The sequence below is a fragment of a genome, unplaced genomic scaffold, assembly GCF_019419815.1.
Source record: "Pyrus x bretschneideri cultivar Hongxiangsu unplaced genomic scaffold, Pyrus_bretschneideri_v1 Contig33, whole genome shotgun sequence".
Lineage (NCBI taxonomy): Eukaryota > Viridiplantae > Streptophyta > Magnoliopsida > Rosales > Rosaceae > Pyrus > Pyrus x bretschneideri.
The window spans coordinates 4,030,558-4,048,173 of NW_025999646.1; the positions used below are offsets into that span (position 1 = coordinate 4,030,558).

The 17,616-nt window shown below is 39.8% G+C and overlaps 5 protein-coding genes across 6 annotated transcripts; 3 read left to right on the forward strand and 2 right to left on the reverse strand.

The window, feature by feature from the left end:
* The first annotated feature begins 317 nt into the window (after window positions 1-317).
* LOC103948292 (receptor-like protein 3) lies at window positions 318-2,687 on the forward strand. Its single transcript, XM_009359300.3, has one exon. It carries the CDS (start codon window positions 413-415, stop codon window positions 2,639-2,641), a length of 2,229 nt encoding a protein of 742 aa, XP_009357575.2. The 5' UTR covers window positions 318-412; the 3' UTR covers window positions 2,642-2,687.
* LOC103948151 (RNA pseudouridine synthase 6, chloroplastic-like) lies at window positions 2,638-4,040 on the reverse strand. Of its 2 annotated transcripts, none has more exons than XM_048591131.1 (3): window positions 3,777-4,040; window positions 3,125-3,253; window positions 2,638-2,995 (listed from the first exon to the last, which is right to left on the reverse strand). In XM_048591131.1, the coding sequence occupies exons 1-3, from the start codon at window positions 4,007-4,009 to the stop codon at window positions 2,776-2,778; spliced, it is 582 nt and encodes a 193-aa protein (XP_048447088.1). In that variant the 5' UTR covers window positions 4,010-4,040; the 3' UTR covers window positions 2,638-2,775. The 2 variants fall into 2 exon arrangements, with proteins under 2 accessions (XP_048447088.1, XP_048447089.1); XM_048591132.1 differs by having other exon boundaries at window positions 2,638-2,984; window positions 3,777-4,039.
* A 2,783-nt stretch (window positions 4,041-6,823) lies between these two features.
* On the forward strand, window positions 6,824-9,233 carry LOC103948293 (receptor-like protein 3). The gene has a single exon (XM_048591128.1). The coding sequence runs from the start codon at window positions 6,953-6,955 to the stop codon at window positions 9,185-9,187; it is 2,235 nt and encodes a 744-aa protein (XP_048447085.1). The 5' UTR covers window positions 6,824-6,952; the 3' UTR covers window positions 9,188-9,233.
* A 449-nt stretch (window positions 9,234-9,682) lies between these two features.
* Window positions 9,683-13,599, reverse strand: LOC103948294 (RNA pseudouridine synthase 6, chloroplastic). The gene is given in 12 exon segments (XM_048591130.1): window positions 9,683-9,798; window positions 10,321-10,575; window positions 10,863-11,032; window positions 11,523-11,634; window positions 11,808-11,862; window positions 11,946-12,061; window positions 12,178-12,259; window positions 12,336-12,363; window positions 12,366-12,580; window positions 12,694-12,822; window positions 13,344-13,433; window positions 13,435-13,599. Coding segments are annotated over 11 exon segments (1,251 nt in total). The 5' UTR covers window positions 13,560-13,599; the 3' UTR covers window positions 9,683-9,798; window positions 10,321-10,446.
* Window positions 13,600-14,360: 761 nt separating this feature from the next.
* On the forward strand, window positions 14,361-17,361 carry LOC103948152 (N6-mAMP deaminase). Its single transcript, XM_009359150.3, has 11 exons — window positions 14,361-14,520; window positions 14,626-14,696; window positions 15,095-15,186; window positions 15,267-15,326; window positions 15,428-15,661; window positions 15,745-15,821; window positions 15,922-15,991; window positions 16,070-16,183; window positions 16,596-16,662; window positions 16,774-16,878; window positions 16,963-17,361. Exons 1-11 carry the CDS (start codon window positions 14,444-14,446, stop codon window positions 17,085-17,087), a joined length of 1,092 nt encoding a protein of 363 aa, XP_009357425.2. The 5' UTR covers window positions 14,361-14,443; the 3' UTR covers window positions 17,088-17,361.
* Window positions 17,362-17,616: the final 255 nt, after the last annotated feature.

The following is a 17,616-nucleotide window of genomic DNA, read 5'->3' on the forward strand; positions in this document are numbered from 1 at the left end:
ATGGAAAGGGATTCTCTCCGGATCCCTTCCTCCTAATCCACCAAATCAAGGATCCGTGCCGTTGAAAATTGATTCAACGACTGAAGTTATTATAACTTTTAAAGTGGGCCTTGTTTGTAGCCGTTGGATTAAATTCTAATAGCACGGATCTCTTGATTTGGTAGATATGGAAGAAGGGATCCGGAGAGGATCCCTTTCCTGCATAAACGGCCGTGCATATACGACGATGTGATATGTTTGCAATTTCTACAAATATGCACCTGCTCCGCATCCCTTTAAACGGCCGTTCATATACGACGATGTCATATGATATGCACCTTCCAGCAGCGCATAATTCTGTGTTCCGATGTTGTTTCTACATCTTTTTGTCTATAAAAGCAGTATACACCTTTGAGCAATCTAATATACTTGTATGCCACTTTCAACAAGAACCATGGCGGTGCAGCCTAATCATCTAACTAAATCATATGTCCTCCCACTTTTCATCTTGTTTACCACAAGCGGTATTTCTACAACCCATGCTGCTTGCAGCAAAATGGACCAACAGTCTCTTTTTTCTTCATTTGATATCGCTTCTTCTAGTTTAAACTGGTCTTCCAACGATTGCTGTCGATGGGAGGGCATCACTTGTGATATGGCTGGTAGAGTCACCCATCTGTTGTTGCCCTCCAAACGCCTCAAAGGAGTCATTTCTCCATCTCTTGGAAATCTCACGCATCTCACCCACCTCAATCTCTCCCATAATATACTTTCTGGTCAACTGGAAGCTGGATTCTTTCTGTCCTTGGGTCGCCTTCAGACCCTTGATTTGAGCTACAACCTTCTCTCTGGAGAACTACCGCTATCTCCACCACCAAGTTGTATCCGAATAGTCGATTTGTCCAGCAATCAATTCAACGGAACCACTCCATCATCGTTCCTCCAGCATGCATGGAATTTGAGACATTTAAATGTCAGCAACAATCTCCTCGAGGGCCAAATACCATCTTTCAACTGTTCTTATTCTCCTTGTGTTAGAAGCTTGGATTTCTCCCACAATGATTTCAGTGGCATAATTCCCCGTGGACTTGGTAACTGTTCAAAATTGGAGCTCTTTCGTGCAGGCTTCAATAATCTTTCGGGGACACTTCCAAGTGATATTCACAAGGCTCGAGCACTTGAAGAAATTTCGTTGCCTTCCAATAAGCTTTCCGGGGCCATTGGTGAGAACATTGCCAATCTTACCAACCTCGCAATCTTGGATCTCTACTCTAATCAGCTGAGTGGCACACTTCCTCTTCATATTGGGAAGCTCTCCAGATTGAAGCTCCTAATCCTCCATTTCAACAATCTAGAGGGTTTTCTGTCTCCGTCTTTGATGAATTGCTCAAGCCTTACAGAACTGAATCTAGGATTCAACCAGTTGGAAGGAGATCTCTCTGTGCTTAATTTCTCCAAACTTACTCATCTTATTAAACTTGACCTAATGCGTAATCACTTCACGGGTCCCTTGCCAATAAACGTTTACTCATGCAAGTCCTTGATAGCACTCCGACTGAGTGCAAATGATCTAGAGGGACAGTTACAACATGAAATTCTTTCTTTGAAATCCTTGTCATTCCTTGCGCTTGCTTACAACAGATTGACCAATGTCACAGGGGCAATGAAGATATTGAAGGATTGCAAAAGTTTAAGGGTACTCATTTTGACAAATAATTTTCTAGGTGAAGAAATGCCAGACGGTGATCTCATGGTTGATTCATCTGGGTTGCAAAATCTCAGCATGCTCAGTATGTCAGGGTGCCAACTGACAGGAAAAGTACCTGTATGGCTGTCGAAGCTCGAGAAATTGGTAGTTCTGGACCTGTCTTCTAACGGACTCACGGGATCAATACCTGGTTGGTTGGGGACTCTTCCAAGTCTTTCCCATATATACTTGGATAATAACTTCATTTCAGGTGAATTTCCGAAGGAGCTTTGCAGACTACAAGCTCTCAGGTCGGAAAAGGCTGCAACTCAAACAGGTCACAACGATTTAGAGTTGCCTGTCTACTACAGCTTTACTGGGGCAACTATTTTACAGTACAAGAATTTCTCCAACATGGAGGCAAGAATCAGCCTCAGAAACAACAGTCTATGTGGCAATATACCCCGCGATATTGGGAAATTGCTACTTCTCCAAAAACTGGATATGAGTTTTAACAAATTCTCTGGCAACATTCCACACGAAATCTCGAAACTCCGAAACTTGGAGATGTTAGACCTCTCAGGAAACCGTCTTTTTGGTGAAATCCCAGCATCACTATCAAATCTTAATTTCTTGTCTTCATTTAGTGTTGCCTACAATAACCTCCAAGGCCAAATACCGTTAGGCACTCAGCTCCAAGGCTTCAATGCTACTGCCTTTGAGGGTAACCCGGGACTTTGCGGTTCCCCGCTTCCAAATAAGTGCCCGAAGGAGAGTCCAGGTGATAGTGATACGACTAAGGACCGGGAAGATGTGCACGACTCTGGGGATGGAATTCCATGGCTTCAAATTTCAGTATCTCTTGGTTTCATTGTAGGGTTTTGGGGAGTTTGTGGCCCTTTAGCTTTGAGCAGGTCATGGCGAGATGCATATTTCGAGTTTTTCTCCAATGTTGTAGATCGCTTTATGCGTTAATCAAGTGTACTTTTTTTTGAGAAATAAAAGACTTATTTATAGTACACATTACTGCTGCTATGCTGCATCACAACAATCCAAGATATATAACAGCGTTTCATAACTATTTTGTTTTCAGCTTTCAGTTCTTGTTTTCACTTTTTCGAAAACTGAAATTGGTCTGGATGTGTTATGCGGAAAGTCTTCTGTGCTTCTCTTACAGTTTTTCCTTTTATGGAAGCTCTATGTTTTAGTACTGATGGTGCTGTAACTTCTTTAAATACCCTCATCTGCTCTGGGGTTGCAGTTGGAGGAGGCCGTGGACAGACAAGGGCATAATATACAGCTCCAAAATGGATGAGATCTGCAACAAACCTTCAAAGAATGAAATTTTTTTTTTTTCTATTTATCAACTCGAACTTGATAATGATGGAAATCATATGCCATAAATCAACAAAAAAATAAAAAATAAAACAATTAGAAGACAAAAGGAGCAGCACTCACTGAAGAGGAAGATCCAGAACTTTGCAGATATATTCTAGTGCAGGCCCTCCTTCTGAAACAACCAAGTGCTCGATTCTTGGTGATCCATTGTCTGAGGGACATGGAAGCAACCGAGTATATTCAGGGTAGCTGAAAGAAGATAAGATATCAAAGTCGGCAAACCATAGAACACAAAATGGCAGAAACTCTATGTAACATTTTGTTGTTGGCGACAATTATATCAACACATTATCCATCACAATGATCAAAATTATAAAACTCTAAAACGATAGAGATTCAAATTTTCATTTCCAGATTCTTTTGCTCTGCTCATTTTCTCAGTAACCAAACAAAGTGCTTCCGAATTCGACCAGTTTAATCCAAGCCTCACTTTCAACAAATAGATACTAACAATTAAAAGCCAAAATCTCAGAGCTTCCATTTCGATTACAAAGAAAGAATTTGGTATTCTAAAACGATAAAGATTCAAAATTTCCATTCCACATTCTTAATCTCTGATCATTTTCTCGGTTACCAAATAAACTGCTTCCAAGTTCGACCTTCATTCGAACTCTCACTTTCAACAAATAAATACCAACAATTAAGCCAAAATCTCAGAAACCCAAAAACAAAAACAAACAAAAAAGCATCAAAGTCGGAAAATTTAAGGTACCCATTTGCAGAAGAAACGGTAGTTGGCTGCGAAACATCTTGTTTCAGGGACTGACGTGCAGATTTTCGTTTATTCGAACTCCGAGAAAACCATGCCACCTTAACGTGCCTGTAGCTGTTGGAGTGTTCACTGAGAGCAACGTGGGTGAGTGCTAACGTGCGCACAAGGGCCGCAGGCGCACTGAAACTCCGGCAGCCGTTGGCCAATATTGAGGAGAAGCTCACCGGCCCCATCTTCTTCCTCCGGAGGCTGAAGCTGGACAGTACAAGCTGCTATTTGAGTTGATTTTTGGGGTGAGGTTTAACTGAGATTTTGATTTCTTAAAGCCGGGTTGTGGGTCGGGTTTGTACAGAGTAATGGACCGCGTCCAAATGCATTATCCAAGCTTGATCGAGTCCAGTAGGGATTGGGCCTCTGTTACCCAACTACCCTTGAGTTGGGCCCGATGAAGTTCTTAGGCTTTTTTTCTATCATCTGAGAGCTCGTTTAGAAGTGTATTTAAAATAATTGAAAATGCTTTTAGTGAAAATATCTTTGGGGTCCAAAAGTATTTGAAGCGTTTTCAGCAAAAAACACCATCAAGTCCTTCAAGTGCTTTTCCAAATTTCACTTGCAGTTTAACTAATGATTGGTTCCAAACATATTTTCACCAAAAACGTTTTTAGCCATTTTAAAAGTATTTCCAAACAAGCGGTAGATTGAGAAGTTCTTGTGTACAATCAACTGTATGCACTAAAACAATAAGAATAATGATAGGGAGCCCAAATGATGTGTCACCAATAAGAACCAAACACGTTAATCGACACTTAATTAATAATCCAATAATTTACAACCACATTATTTGAATAGTAAATTTGGTTGAAAAAATTTGATGTCCCTAATATTACCCAAACAATAAATATAAAACTGAATTAGTCCAGACTATTGAAAAGTTATTGAAACAAAAAAAACATTATGGCCTTTGTCTTCCTTCTACCGTCAGCAATCAACATTGACTTGGCTTGCTTATCGTGTCATTGATACAGCTCAGATGGAGAATTTCCTGATGACCAAAGCCTCTTTTAAAGAAGTGCTTGTTTCCAAACACACACTTCATGGTGATGCTTGCACGGGCCCATAACCATGTGGTTTGATACCATATTTGAATTTTTTATAACCAGACGCACCCAAGGGCCCACTCTAACGAGACCGACACTTTCTGCTTTTTATGAAATGCTTCTTAAGAACTCAAAGGCCAGACCCACACTTCTTGGTGACCAAAGCTTCTTCCACGTTACCATAGACCAAGACTAATATCGTGGAATTTTTAGATCTACGTGTCTGAATGCTTGGAAAAACGTTACCACAGACCAAGACTAAAATCGTGGAATTTTTAGATCTATAGGTCTCCTGGGCCCCACTAGAGGTTCAATGGAGTGAGACTTCTTTTCAGGAAGTGCTTCTTAAAAACTCAAAGGCTGGACCCACACTTCCTGGTGACCAAAGTCTCTTTTCAGGAAGTGCTTGTTTCCAAACAATAAATATAAAACTGAATTAGTCCAGACTATTGAAAAGTTATTGAAACAATAAAAACATTATGGCCTTTGTCTTCCTTCTACCGTCAGCAATCAGCATTGACTTGGCTTGCTTATCGTGTCATTGATACAGCTCAGATGGAGAATTTCCTGATGACCAAAGCCTCTTTAAAAGAAGTGTTTGTTTCCAAACACACATTTCATGGTGAGGCTTGCACGGGCCCATAACCATGTGGTTTGATACCATATTTGAATTTTTTATAACCAGACACGCCCAAGGGCCCACTCTAACGAGACCGACACTTTCTGTTTTTTATGAAATGCTTCTTAAGCACTCAAAGGCCAGACCCACACTTCTTGGTGACCAAAGCTTCTTCCACGTTACCATAGACCAAGACTAATATCGTGGAATTTTTAGATCTACGTGTCTGAATGCTTGGAAAAACGTTACCACAGACCAAGACTAAAATCGTGGAATTTTTAGATCTATAGGTCTCCTGGGCCCCACTTAGAGGTTCAATGGAGTGAGACTTCTTTTCAGGAAGTGCTTCTTAAAAACTCAAAGGCTGGACCCACACTTCCTGGTGACCAAAGTCTCTTTTCAGGAAGTGCTTGTTTCCAAACAATAAATATAAAACTGAATTAGTCCAGACTATTGAAAAGTTATTGAAACAATAAAAACATTATGGCCTTTGTCTTCCTTCTACCGTCAGCAATCAGCATTGACTTGGCTTGCTTATCGTGTCATTGATACAACTCAGATGGAGAATTTCCTGATGACCAAAGCCTCTTTAAAAGAAGTGTTTGTTTCCAAACACACATTTCATGGTGAGGCTTGCACGGGCCCATAACCATGTGGTTTGATACCATATTTGAATTTTTTATAACCAGACACGCCCAAGGGCCCACTCTAACGAGACCGACACTTTCTGTTTTTTATGAAATGCTTCTTAAGCACTCAATGGCCAGACCCACACTTCTTGGTGACCAAAGCTTCTTCCACGTTACCATAGACCAAGACTAATATCGTGGAATTTTTAGATCTACGTGTTTGAGAACTCAAAGGCCAGACCCACACTTCTTGGTGACCAAAGCTTCTTCCACGTTACCATAGACCAAGACTAATATCGTGGAATTTTTAGATCTACGTGTTTGAATGCTTTGGAAAAACGCAAAGGCTGGACCCACACTTCCTGGTGACCAAAGTCTCTTTTCAGGAAGTGCTTGTTTCCAAACCCACACTTACTGCTGATAAGCTTTGGGCTTGCATAGGCCCATAACTGTGTGGTCCAATATCATGTTGGAATTTGTTAGATCAACAGGCCCAAATGCCCCACTCTAACGAGACCGAAACTGCTTCTAACTTGGTACTTATCGTAGTCCAATCAATTATGTGTGAAATTTTATCACAAAAACACCTTGCTAATAATTGAAGTAGGGCAATCATATTTAAACCCATCATTTTCTTTGCCCCCACCGATGTGGTATAGCTAACAACTTGCAGAAACGACCGCGCCCATACAACGATTTGATATGTCAGCAATTTCTACAAATATGCACCTTCCAGCACGCATAGCAATTTCTTCCGATGCTGTTTCTACATCTTTTTGTCTATAAAAGCAGTATACAGTATACACCTTTTGAGCAATCTAATATACTTGTATGCCACTTTCAACAAGAACCATGGCGGTGCAGCCTAATCATCTACCTAAATCATATGTCCTCCCACTTTTCGTCTTGTTTATCACAAGCGATATTTCTGCAACCCATGCTGCTTGCAGCAAAATGGACCAACAGTCTCTTTTTTCTTCATTTGATATCGCTTCTTCTAGTTTAAACTGGTCTTCCAGCGATTGTTGTCGATGGGAGGGCATCAGTTGTGATATGGCTGGTAGGGTCACCCATCTGTTGTTGCCCTCCAAACGCCTCAAAGGAGTCATTTCTCCATCTCTTGGAAATCTCACGCATCTCACCCACCTCAATCTGTCCCATAATATACTTTCTGGTCACCTGGAAGCTGGATTCTTTCTGTCCTTGGGTCGTCTTCAGATCCTTGATTTGAGCTACAACCTTCTCTCTGGAGAACTACCCCCATCGCCACCACCATCGCCAAGTTATATCCGAACAGTGGATTTGTCCAGCAATCAATTCAACGGAACCACTCCATCATCGTTCCTCCAGCGTGCATGGAATTTGAGCAACTTAAATGTCAGCAACAATCTCCTTGAGGGCCAAATACCATCTTTCAACTGTTCTTATTCTCCTTTTCTTAGAAGCTTGGATTTTTCCCACAATGATTTCAGTGGCATAATTCCCCTTGGACTTGGTAACTGTTCAAAATTGGAGCTCTTTCGTGCAGGCTTCAATAATCTTTCGGGGACACTTCCAAGTGATATTCACAAGGCTCGAGCACTTGAAGAAATTTCGTTGCCTTCCAATAAGCTTTCCGGGGCCATTGGTGAGAACATTGCCAATCTTACCAACCTCGCAATCTTGGATCTCTACTCTAATCAGCTGAGTGGCACACTTCCTCTTCATATTGGGAAGCTCTCCAGATTGAAGCTCATAATCCTCCATATCAACAATCTAGAGAGTTTTCTGCCTTCGTCTTTGATGAATTGCTCAAGCCTTACGGAACTGAATCTAGGATTCAACCAATTGGAAGGAGATCTCTCCGTGCTTAATTTCTCCAAACTTACTCAACTTATTAAACTCGACCTGGTGAATAATAACTTCACCGGTCCCTTGCCAATAAGTGTTTACTCATGCAAGTCCTTGATTGCACTCCGACTGAGCACCAATCATCTGGAGGGACAATTACAGCATGAAGTTCTTTCTTTAAAATCCTTGGCATTCCTTTCCCTTTCTTCTAACAGATTGACCAATGTCACAGGGGCAATGAAGATATTGAAGGATTCCAAAAGTTTAAGGGTACTCCTTTTATCAGATAATTTTCAAGGTGAAGAAATGCCAGATGGTGATCTCATGGTTGATTCATCAGGGTTCCAAAATCTCCGCATTATCAGTTTGTCAGGGTGCCAGTTGACAGGAAAAGTACCTGTATGGCTGTCGAAGCTCAAGAAAATGAAACGGTTGATTATGTCTTTTAACAGACTCACGGGACCAATACCTGGTTGGTTGGGGACTCTTCCAAGTCTTTCCTATATAAACTTGGATGATAACTTTATTTCAGGTGAATTTCCAAAGGAGCTTTGTAGACTACAAGCGCTCAGATCAGAAAAGGCTGCAACTCAAACAGGTGACGACTATTTAGAGTTGCCCATCTACGACATAAGCCATAATGGAATTGTGTTACAGTACAAGAATTTCTCCAACATGCCGCCAACAATCAGCCTCAGCAACAACAGTCTAAGTGGCAATATACCCCGCGATATTGGGCAATTGCAACGTCTCCAAAAACTGGATGTTAGTTTTAACAAATTCTCTGGCAACATTCCACACCAAATCTCGAACCTCCGAAGCTTGGAGTTGTTAGACCTCTCAAGAAACAATCTTTCGGGTGAAATCCCAGCATCACTAACAAGTCTTAATTTCTTGTCTAAGTTTAGTGTTGCCTACAATAACCTCCACGGCCAAATACCGTTAGGCACTCAGCTCCAAGGCTTCAATGCTACTGCCTTTGAGGGTAACCCGGGACTTTGTGGTTTCCCGCTTCCAAATAAGTGCCCGAAGAAGAGTCCAGGTGATAGTGATACGACTAAGGACCAGGAAGATGTACACGACTCTGGGAATGGAATTCCATGGCTTCAAATTTCAGCGACTCTTGGTTTCATTGTAGGGTTTTGGGGAGTTTGTGGCCCTTTAGCTTTGAGCAGGTCATGGCGATATGCATATTTCGAATTTTTCTCCAATGTAGTTGATCGCTTTCTGCGTTAATCAAGTGTACTTTTCTTTGAGAAATAAAAGACTTATTTATAGTACACATTACTGCTGCTATGCTGCATCGCAACAATCCAAGATATATAAGAGCATTTGATAACTATTTTGTTTTCAGCTTTCAGTTCTTGTTTTCACTTTTTCGAAAACTGAAATTGGTCTGGATGTGTTATGCGGAAAGTCTTCTGTGCTTCTCTTACAGTTTTTCCTTCCATGGAAGCTCTATGTTTTAGTACTGATGGTGCTGTAACTCCTTTAAATACCCTCATCTGCTCTGGGGTTGCAGTTGGAGGAGGCCGTGGACAGACAAGGGCATAATATACAGCTCCAAAATGGATGAGATCTGCAACAAACCTTCAAAGAATGAAATTATTTTTTTTCTATTTATCAACTCGGACTTGATAATGATGGAAATCATATGCCATAAATCAACCAAAAAAAAAAAAAAAAAACAATTAGAAGACAAAAGGAGCAGCGCTCACTGAAGAGGAAGATCCAGAACTTTGCAGATATATTCTAGTGCAGGCCCTCCTTCTGAAACAACCAAGTGCTCGATTCTTGGTGATCCATTGTCTGAGGGACATGGAAGCAACCGAGTATATTCAGGGTAGCTGACAGAAGATAAGATATCAAAGTCGGCAAACCATAGAACACAAAATGGCAGAAACTCTATGAAACATTTTGTTGTTGGCGACAATTATATCAACACATTATCCATCACAATGATAAAAATTATAAAACTCTAAAACGATAGAGATTCAAATTTTCATTTCCAGATTCTTTTGCTCTGCTCATTTTCTCAGTAACCAAACAAAGTGCTTCTGAATTCGACCAGTTTAATCCACGCCTCACTTCCAACAAATAGATACTAACAATTAAAAGCCAAAATCTCAGAGCTTCCATTTCCATTACAAAGAAAGAATTCGGTATTCTAAAACGATAAAGATTCAAAATTTCCATTCCACATTCTTAATCTCTAATCATTTTCTCGGTTACCAAACAAACTGCTTCCAAGTTCGACCTTTATTTGAACTCTCACTTTCAACAAATAAATACCAACAATTAAGCCAAAATCTCAAAAACCCAAAAACAAAAACATACAAAAAAGCATCAAAGTCGGAAAATTTAAGTACCCATTTGCAGAAGAAACGGCAGTTGGCTGCGAAACATCTTGTTTCAGGGACTGTCGTGCAGATTTTCGTTTATTCGAACTCCGAGAAAACCATGCCACCTTAACGTGCCTGTAGCTGTTGGAGTGTTCACTGAGAGCAACGTGGGTGAGTGCTAACGTGCGCACAAGGGCCGCCGGCGCACTGAAACTCTGGCAGCCATTGGCCAACATTGAGGAGAAGCTCACCGGTCCCATCTTCTTCCTCCAGAGGCTGAAGCTGGATAGTACAAGTTGCTATTTGAGTTGATTTTTGAGGTGAGGTTTAACTGAGATTTTGATTTCTAAAAGCCGGGTTGTGGGTCGGGGTTTTACAGAGTAATGGACCGGGTCCATGAAAAACAACAAATTGAGACCAATTTAAAGCCAATATTAATAAAACCATATCTCAGAGATCTCAGAAAAACAACAAATTGAGAAAATGATCACCATCTCGCTCCAAATCAGAGTCCGAAAAGAAATGAAACTAATTGAATTCATGTATTAGTGTAGATTTTTGCTCCTAACCTGATGAGTCCGCCCAGTCAGAAGGTTGATTTTACACTCATATGCATATTCTTTTGAAGGCCACCCACAGTCTTCAACACAATATTTCTGTTCAACAACAGAACTTGGCCAGGGAACCTCCTTGCATTCCATGACCTCAAGTTGATACAAACTCCACCGTTCCATGAAATCTGCGTTGCCAATAATTGTTTAGCTTCGTACAGAAGGAGTTTACTACTAAGTGTAAAAATTTCACAGAGTGTATTTCTATTCACAAAGTTTGTTTCTTCAACTGTGGTTGTGAAGATGTTACATCAAGTTAAAGAAAGCTTTCTATGGGTGGGCTTCAATTCATTAAAACTTTAAATTGGCTTTTAAAAACATTTATAAAAACCGAAAGAACAAGACATAATCCTGAAATTGCTTCAAACAACGGTTATGTCCTGTCTGTTTGAATCATCCCACCAAATACCTGTCGTGAGAAATAATGGTTTTTAGTTCTACAAACAAGCAGCACACGCTGGAGGTGTCATTTCAGCTCCAAATAGGAAAACAGAAAGGAAAGATATTGGCAAAACGATGTGGTGAGGATGTAAATCCCTCAAGGCACTTGATACATTCAAAATGCAACTCCTCAAACACCAAACTAGTTTCTATGCAGTGCTTGACATAGACTATTACCTTCTGAAATGTGTCTTGGAGCCATGTTAATTGGACGCATGTAGTGAGTAATTGTTCCAATTGGCACAGGGGCAGCGGCAAGAGCAAGATAATGCTTCTTCACCATTTTCTCCTGGGTGAAAGAAAAGATAAATAAACTTAATGACCTAAAGAAAACAAACTCCGTGTTGGAAGGAAGTAATAAGGAACCCCTAAGCTTCTGAGTTATCACACTCCGCCCTCCCCCTCCCAGTAATTATGGCTATCAAAATTATGTATGCCAAAGCATGAAATTGCAAAACTTACTCTGATTTTTCCGTGAAAAACTGAGCAATACTCCTTGGTTCTAGCTAAGACAACACTGCAAGTAAGTGAGTAGCATTACCCTCTCTGTCTCGAGTCTCAACAACAAGAAAGACAACAAACTAGTATAATAGAACATACCATCCTTCTGTACAATTATCAATCTGATGTGTAGTCATCAGGGGCATTGTTAGTCCCAAGGCACGAGTGGCAAAGGTTGCACAACTTTCTTCGATGTTGTCTGTAGTTCCTCCTATCTGGACAAAAATTGTTATCGAATCATAGTTGGTGTAAACAACTAATTAACTACTCAAAAAAAACATTTGATAGTGCCAGATGAAAGATATCGAAATGTGTCTGTAATGATACGTACTGTTGTACCAGCAGGTTTGTCCAAAACCACGAATTCATCAGTCACAGCTACAATTCTTGATTTCCAGTCAATTTCATAGCACCTGATCAAAATTTGATGTGAACAAGAATAACACTAGTAAAAATTATAAGAAGGATGCGTAAAACATTGTGTTTGACCTAGGAAAACGCTTTGGGTGTACATGAAGGTTCCAGTTTCAACAAATTGGTCTGGATGTGTTATGCGGAAAGTCTTCTGTGCTTCTCTTACAGTTTTTCCTTCCATGGAAGCTCTATCTTTTAGTACTGATGGTGCTGTAACTTCTTTAAATACCCTCATCTGCTCTGGGGTTGCAGTTGGAGGGGGCCGTGGACAGACAAGGGCATAATATACAGCTCCAAAATGGATGAGATCTGCAACAAACCTTCAAAGAATGAAATTTTTTTTCTATTTATCAACTCGAACTTGATAATGACGGAAATCATATGCCATACATCAACAAAAAAACAATTTAAAGACAAAAGGAGCAGCACTCACTGAAGAGGAAGATCCAGAACTTTGCAGGTATATTCTAGTACAGGGCCCCCTTCTGAAACAACCAAGTGCTCGATTCTTGATGATCCATTGTCTGAGGGACATGGAAGCAACCGAGTATATTCAGGGTAGCTGAAAGAAGATATGATATCAAAGTTGGCAAACCATAGAACACAAAATGGCAGAAACTATATGTAACATTTTGTTGTTGGCGACAATTATATTGACACATTATCCATCACAACGATCAAAATTGTAAAACTTTAAAACGATAGAGATTCAAATTTTCATTTCCAGATTCTTTTGTTTTGCTCATTTTCTCAGTAACCAAACAAACTGCTTCCGAATTCGACCAGTTTAATCCAATCCTCACTTTCAACAAATAGATATTAACAATTAAGCCAAAATCTCAGAGCTTCCATTTCCATTACAAAGAAAGATTTTGGTATTCTAAAACAATAAATATCCAAAATTTCCATTCCACATTCTTTATCTCTGATCATTTTCTCGGTTACCAAACAAACTGCTTCCAACTTCGACCTTTATTCGAACTCTCACTTTCAACAAATAAATACCAACAATTAAGCCAAAATCTCAGAAACCCAAAAACAAAAACAAACAAAAAAGCATCAAAGTCGGAAAATTCAAGGTACCCATTTGCAGAAGAAACGGTAGTTGGCTGCGAAACATCTTGTTTCAGGGACTGACGTGCAGATTTTCGTTTATTCGAACTCCAAGAAAAGCCTGTAGCTGTTGGAGTGTTCACTAAGAGCAACGTGGGTGAGTGCTAACGTGCGCACAAGGGCCGCAGGCGCACTGAAACTCCGGCAGCCATTGGCCAACATTGAGGAGAAGCTTATCGGCCCCATCTTCTTCCTCCGGAGGCTGAAGCTGGATGGTACAAGCTGCTATTTGAGCCTTTGAGGTGAGGTTTAACTGAGATTTTGATTTCTAAAAGCCGGGTTGTGGGTCGGGTTTTTGCAGAGTAATGGACCGGGTCCATGAAACATTATCCAAGCTCGATCCAGTCCACTAGTGATTGGGCCTGCGCTACCAAACTACCCTTGAGTTGGGCCCGATGAAGTTCTTAGGCTTTTTTTCTACCCTATAGGTGCTCGTTTAGAAGTGTACTTAAAATAACTGAAAGCGCTTTTAATAAAAATTTATTTGGGATCCAAAAGCATTTGAAGCATTTCTAGCAAAAAGCACCATTAAATCCTTCAAAAGATTTTCCAAGATTCACATGCAATTTAACTAATGATTGGTTCCAAAAATAATTTCACCAAAAACATTTTTAACCATTTTAAAAGTACTTCTAAACGAGCTCTAGATTAAAAAGGTCTTGTGTGTGGACAACTGTATGCACTAAAACAATAAGAATAATGTTAGGGAGCCCAAATTTTGAAACCAACTTTGCAAACCAAATAAGAATCAAACACGTTAATCAACATTTAATTAAAAATCTAATAATCTATAATCACATTACTGATTATAAATTTAGTTGAAAAAATTTGATTTTCTTAATATTACCCAAACAATAAATATAAAACTGAATTAATCTGGACTATTAAAAAGTTACCGAAACAAAAAACATTATGGGCTTTGTCTTCTTTCTACCGTCAGCAATCAGCATTGACGTTGGCTTGCTTATCATGTCATTGACACAGCTCAGATGGGGAATTTCTACTGCTTGAAGCTGTAGAGGTCCAGGCAGGCTAAAGCAAGATAAGAACAAAAAGAAACAGAGTTAACAATGGAGGACTGGCTGTCAATGCCAAAGGTGGAACTTCACGCCCACCTCAACGGATCCGTCAGAGACTCCACTTTACTGTTACTTATCTTCCCTCTCTCTCTCTCTCTCTCTCTCTCTCTCTCTCGCTTTGTTTTCAGGAAACACAATCTAATCTCTGGTGTTTTGTTTTGTTTTGTGTGCAGAGAACTTGCTAGTGTTTTGGGTGAGAAGGGTGTCATAGTTTTCTCAGATGTGGAGCACGTTATTCGGAAAAGTATGCCCTTTTTCTCTTTCTTGATTGTTTTCTGTTTGGTTGCCGGGAAAATGTAGGGTCAAGAAGGAAAATTTAGTCTTACGATTCTTACCCATCTTAAATTTTACATTTTTCATGCCTTGTATTTCCAAATCCTCAACCGAATTGTCCGCATTGCATGTCAATTAATGATGTTTAGTGATTTTAGCAGATGAGGGTTAGGTCAGTTGGGCAGGGATTCCCGCTCGCTTGCACCTGAGTTCGAATCTCTGTTACTGTAGTTTAGAATAATTCCCGTCGGTCAGAGTAGTTTGAAATTTTTTCAGTTGATTTGTACTAGGACATGTGTTTTTTGAACAATGTAATTTCAATTCTTTCTTGAATCCTAACATTGGAAATATGTCTGTTCTTGCACTCAGATGACCGTTCTTTAACCGAAGTGTTCAGGTTGTTTGACTTGATCCACATTCTTACAACTGACCACAAAGTTATCACAAGAATTACGAAAGAAGTATGATAACTTTCGAATTTGGTTTGTCTTTACTTCCAACAATTCCATGTTGATACTTGTTACTACATTTTCCCCCACAGGTTATTGAAGATTTTGCTTCTGAGAATGTTGTGTATCTGGAGCTAAGAACAACTCCGAAGGTGGTTTTCTAAGATTAGCCGACTGCGTGAAGTATTCATACTAAAATGACTTATGTCATACATTTCATTGATACGATATTGTTGTGTTTCATTCTATGTAGAATAATGCGTCGATAGGAATGAGCAAGCGCTCTTACTTGGGAGCAGTACTGGAGGGTATAAAGGCAGTCACTGCAGTTGATGTCGCTTTTAGGCCTCACAGTTCTGACGTTGGCAGTCAGAAGAATTCTTCACTTATAAACCATACATGTAGCGGAAGTACAAGAAAAAAGATTTATGTTAGGATTCTTTTGAGCATTGACCGCCGGGAAACCACAGAGGCTGCAATGGAAACTGTAATGTGATGAAATGTATTATGAAGAAATATTTGAGCACATGCATTTTTTTTAAGTTTGACTAGTTTTGTCATTTACTGTAGGTGAAGCTTGCTCTGGAAATGAGAGATTTAGGGGTAGTTGGTATTGACCTTTCTGGAAACCCGATTGTGGGAGAATGGTACTTAAAGCACTATCCTGAGTTTGTTGCAGAAGACTGTTTCATTTAACCCGACCGTGGTACATGTATTTATATGCGTATTATATTGTTTCTGTGGCAGGGTTACATTTTTTCCAGCCTTAAAATTTGCTAGAGAGCAGGGTCTTTATGTAACCCTTCATTGTGGAGAGGTGCGTTTGTTCTTCTAATGCCTGCAGCGTCTGCCCTTATGATCACCCTTACTTGTTTATTTCTTTAAGTGCTTGTAGGTGCCTAATCCAAAGGAGATACGGGCGATGCTAGATTTTCAACCACAGAGGATTGGCCATGCCTGTTGCTTCGAGGATGAGGAATGGAAGACTTTGAAATCTTTAAGTATTCCGGTGAGATAATTGTGCAATCAGTCACTATGTTGTATATAACTTTCCTTACCAAGGAATTCTAGATATTTGTCTTTCTGACTGCCATAGGATGGATGCCAAGGAGACGTCCAAAATATGATTCGGTCTGGTGTTTCTGGCAGTTCGATCAGAATATCCTTATGACGATTCATAATTGGGATTTAAACATCAATGCTAAGTTCTTATTTCCCAATAGGGTACTGAGTTTTTGGTCAGTTCCATCTTTGCTTATAAACACACGAGCAGAAAAAGTAGATACAACTTTTAGTTTTCTAATTTTTTATGTTCGTTGTTGTAACTTTTAGGTTGTTTCCTTAAAATTGTTGACAGTTTGAAACTTTAGTAGGTTAGAATAGCTAACTTCTTTGTATGATCATCATTGTTTGTGTTTCAGGTTGAGATTTGTTTGACGTCCAACATTAGGACTAATACAATTCCGTCACTTGACGTACATCATTTTGGTTAGGCTTTCTGCTTCTATTTATCGTGGCTTAATTATCTGAAATCGGAAATACTTTAAAAATATTGTTAAATTTTCCTTCTAAACAAACCTCTTTTGTTTGGTGATGCAGCTGATCTGTATAATGCAAAACATCCTTTAGTCATCTGCACAGATGATTCTGGGGTGTTCTCTACTAGTCTTTCCAACGAGTACAACCTCGCTGCAGCTGCATTTGGTAGGTCTGATTTCATTGGATCGTGTAACGTGAATTAAACTGATGGCTGATAAACGCTGCTTGTTTGTTTTCTTGACTTCTTAGGACTTGGAAAGAGGGAACTATTTCAACTAGCAAGAAATTCAATCGACTTTGTATTTGCTGATGATGGAGTGAAGAGAGAATTGAAGGAAATCGTCAATTCCGCTGAAAAGAAGCTAGATCTATGATTTACCATTGCAGTTACAAGGCATGTGTAACTGCACGTAGTATAGTTGCTGGCAGTCCCTAGAACTACTCATTTCCGCCAGCAAAATTTGTTTCTCAACTGCAGCCGGGCACCAACTGATGCGCCGGAATTCAACATTGCAGATTTCTTATCTAGTTATTAGAATGTCCTAGTGTAGTCAGAAGTAGCTGGTAGATTTACAATGGTTCATCTTTGCTTTGAATGAATTTACAATCTTGATTGAATATAACGAATTTCGTGACGGAACTTTCGTATAAGTGAATTTGTTTCTCATGTTTGAAAATAGCATTTCCAGTCGCCATAGGAGCAAAAATTGCAGAGCCATGGGAAATGAATTGAAGAGCAGGTGAGTGTATTGAATTTCTGTGGTGCTTTTTCCATTTTACTATGTGGACATGCTTTTTCTCCCTCAAGAAAACAACATTTAGGTGTGAAAAGCTCAAGGCATACTAGTCAAATAAGAAAGCAACGAGGAGCGACAGGATCAATTGCGTGCGTCGATGGCGTAG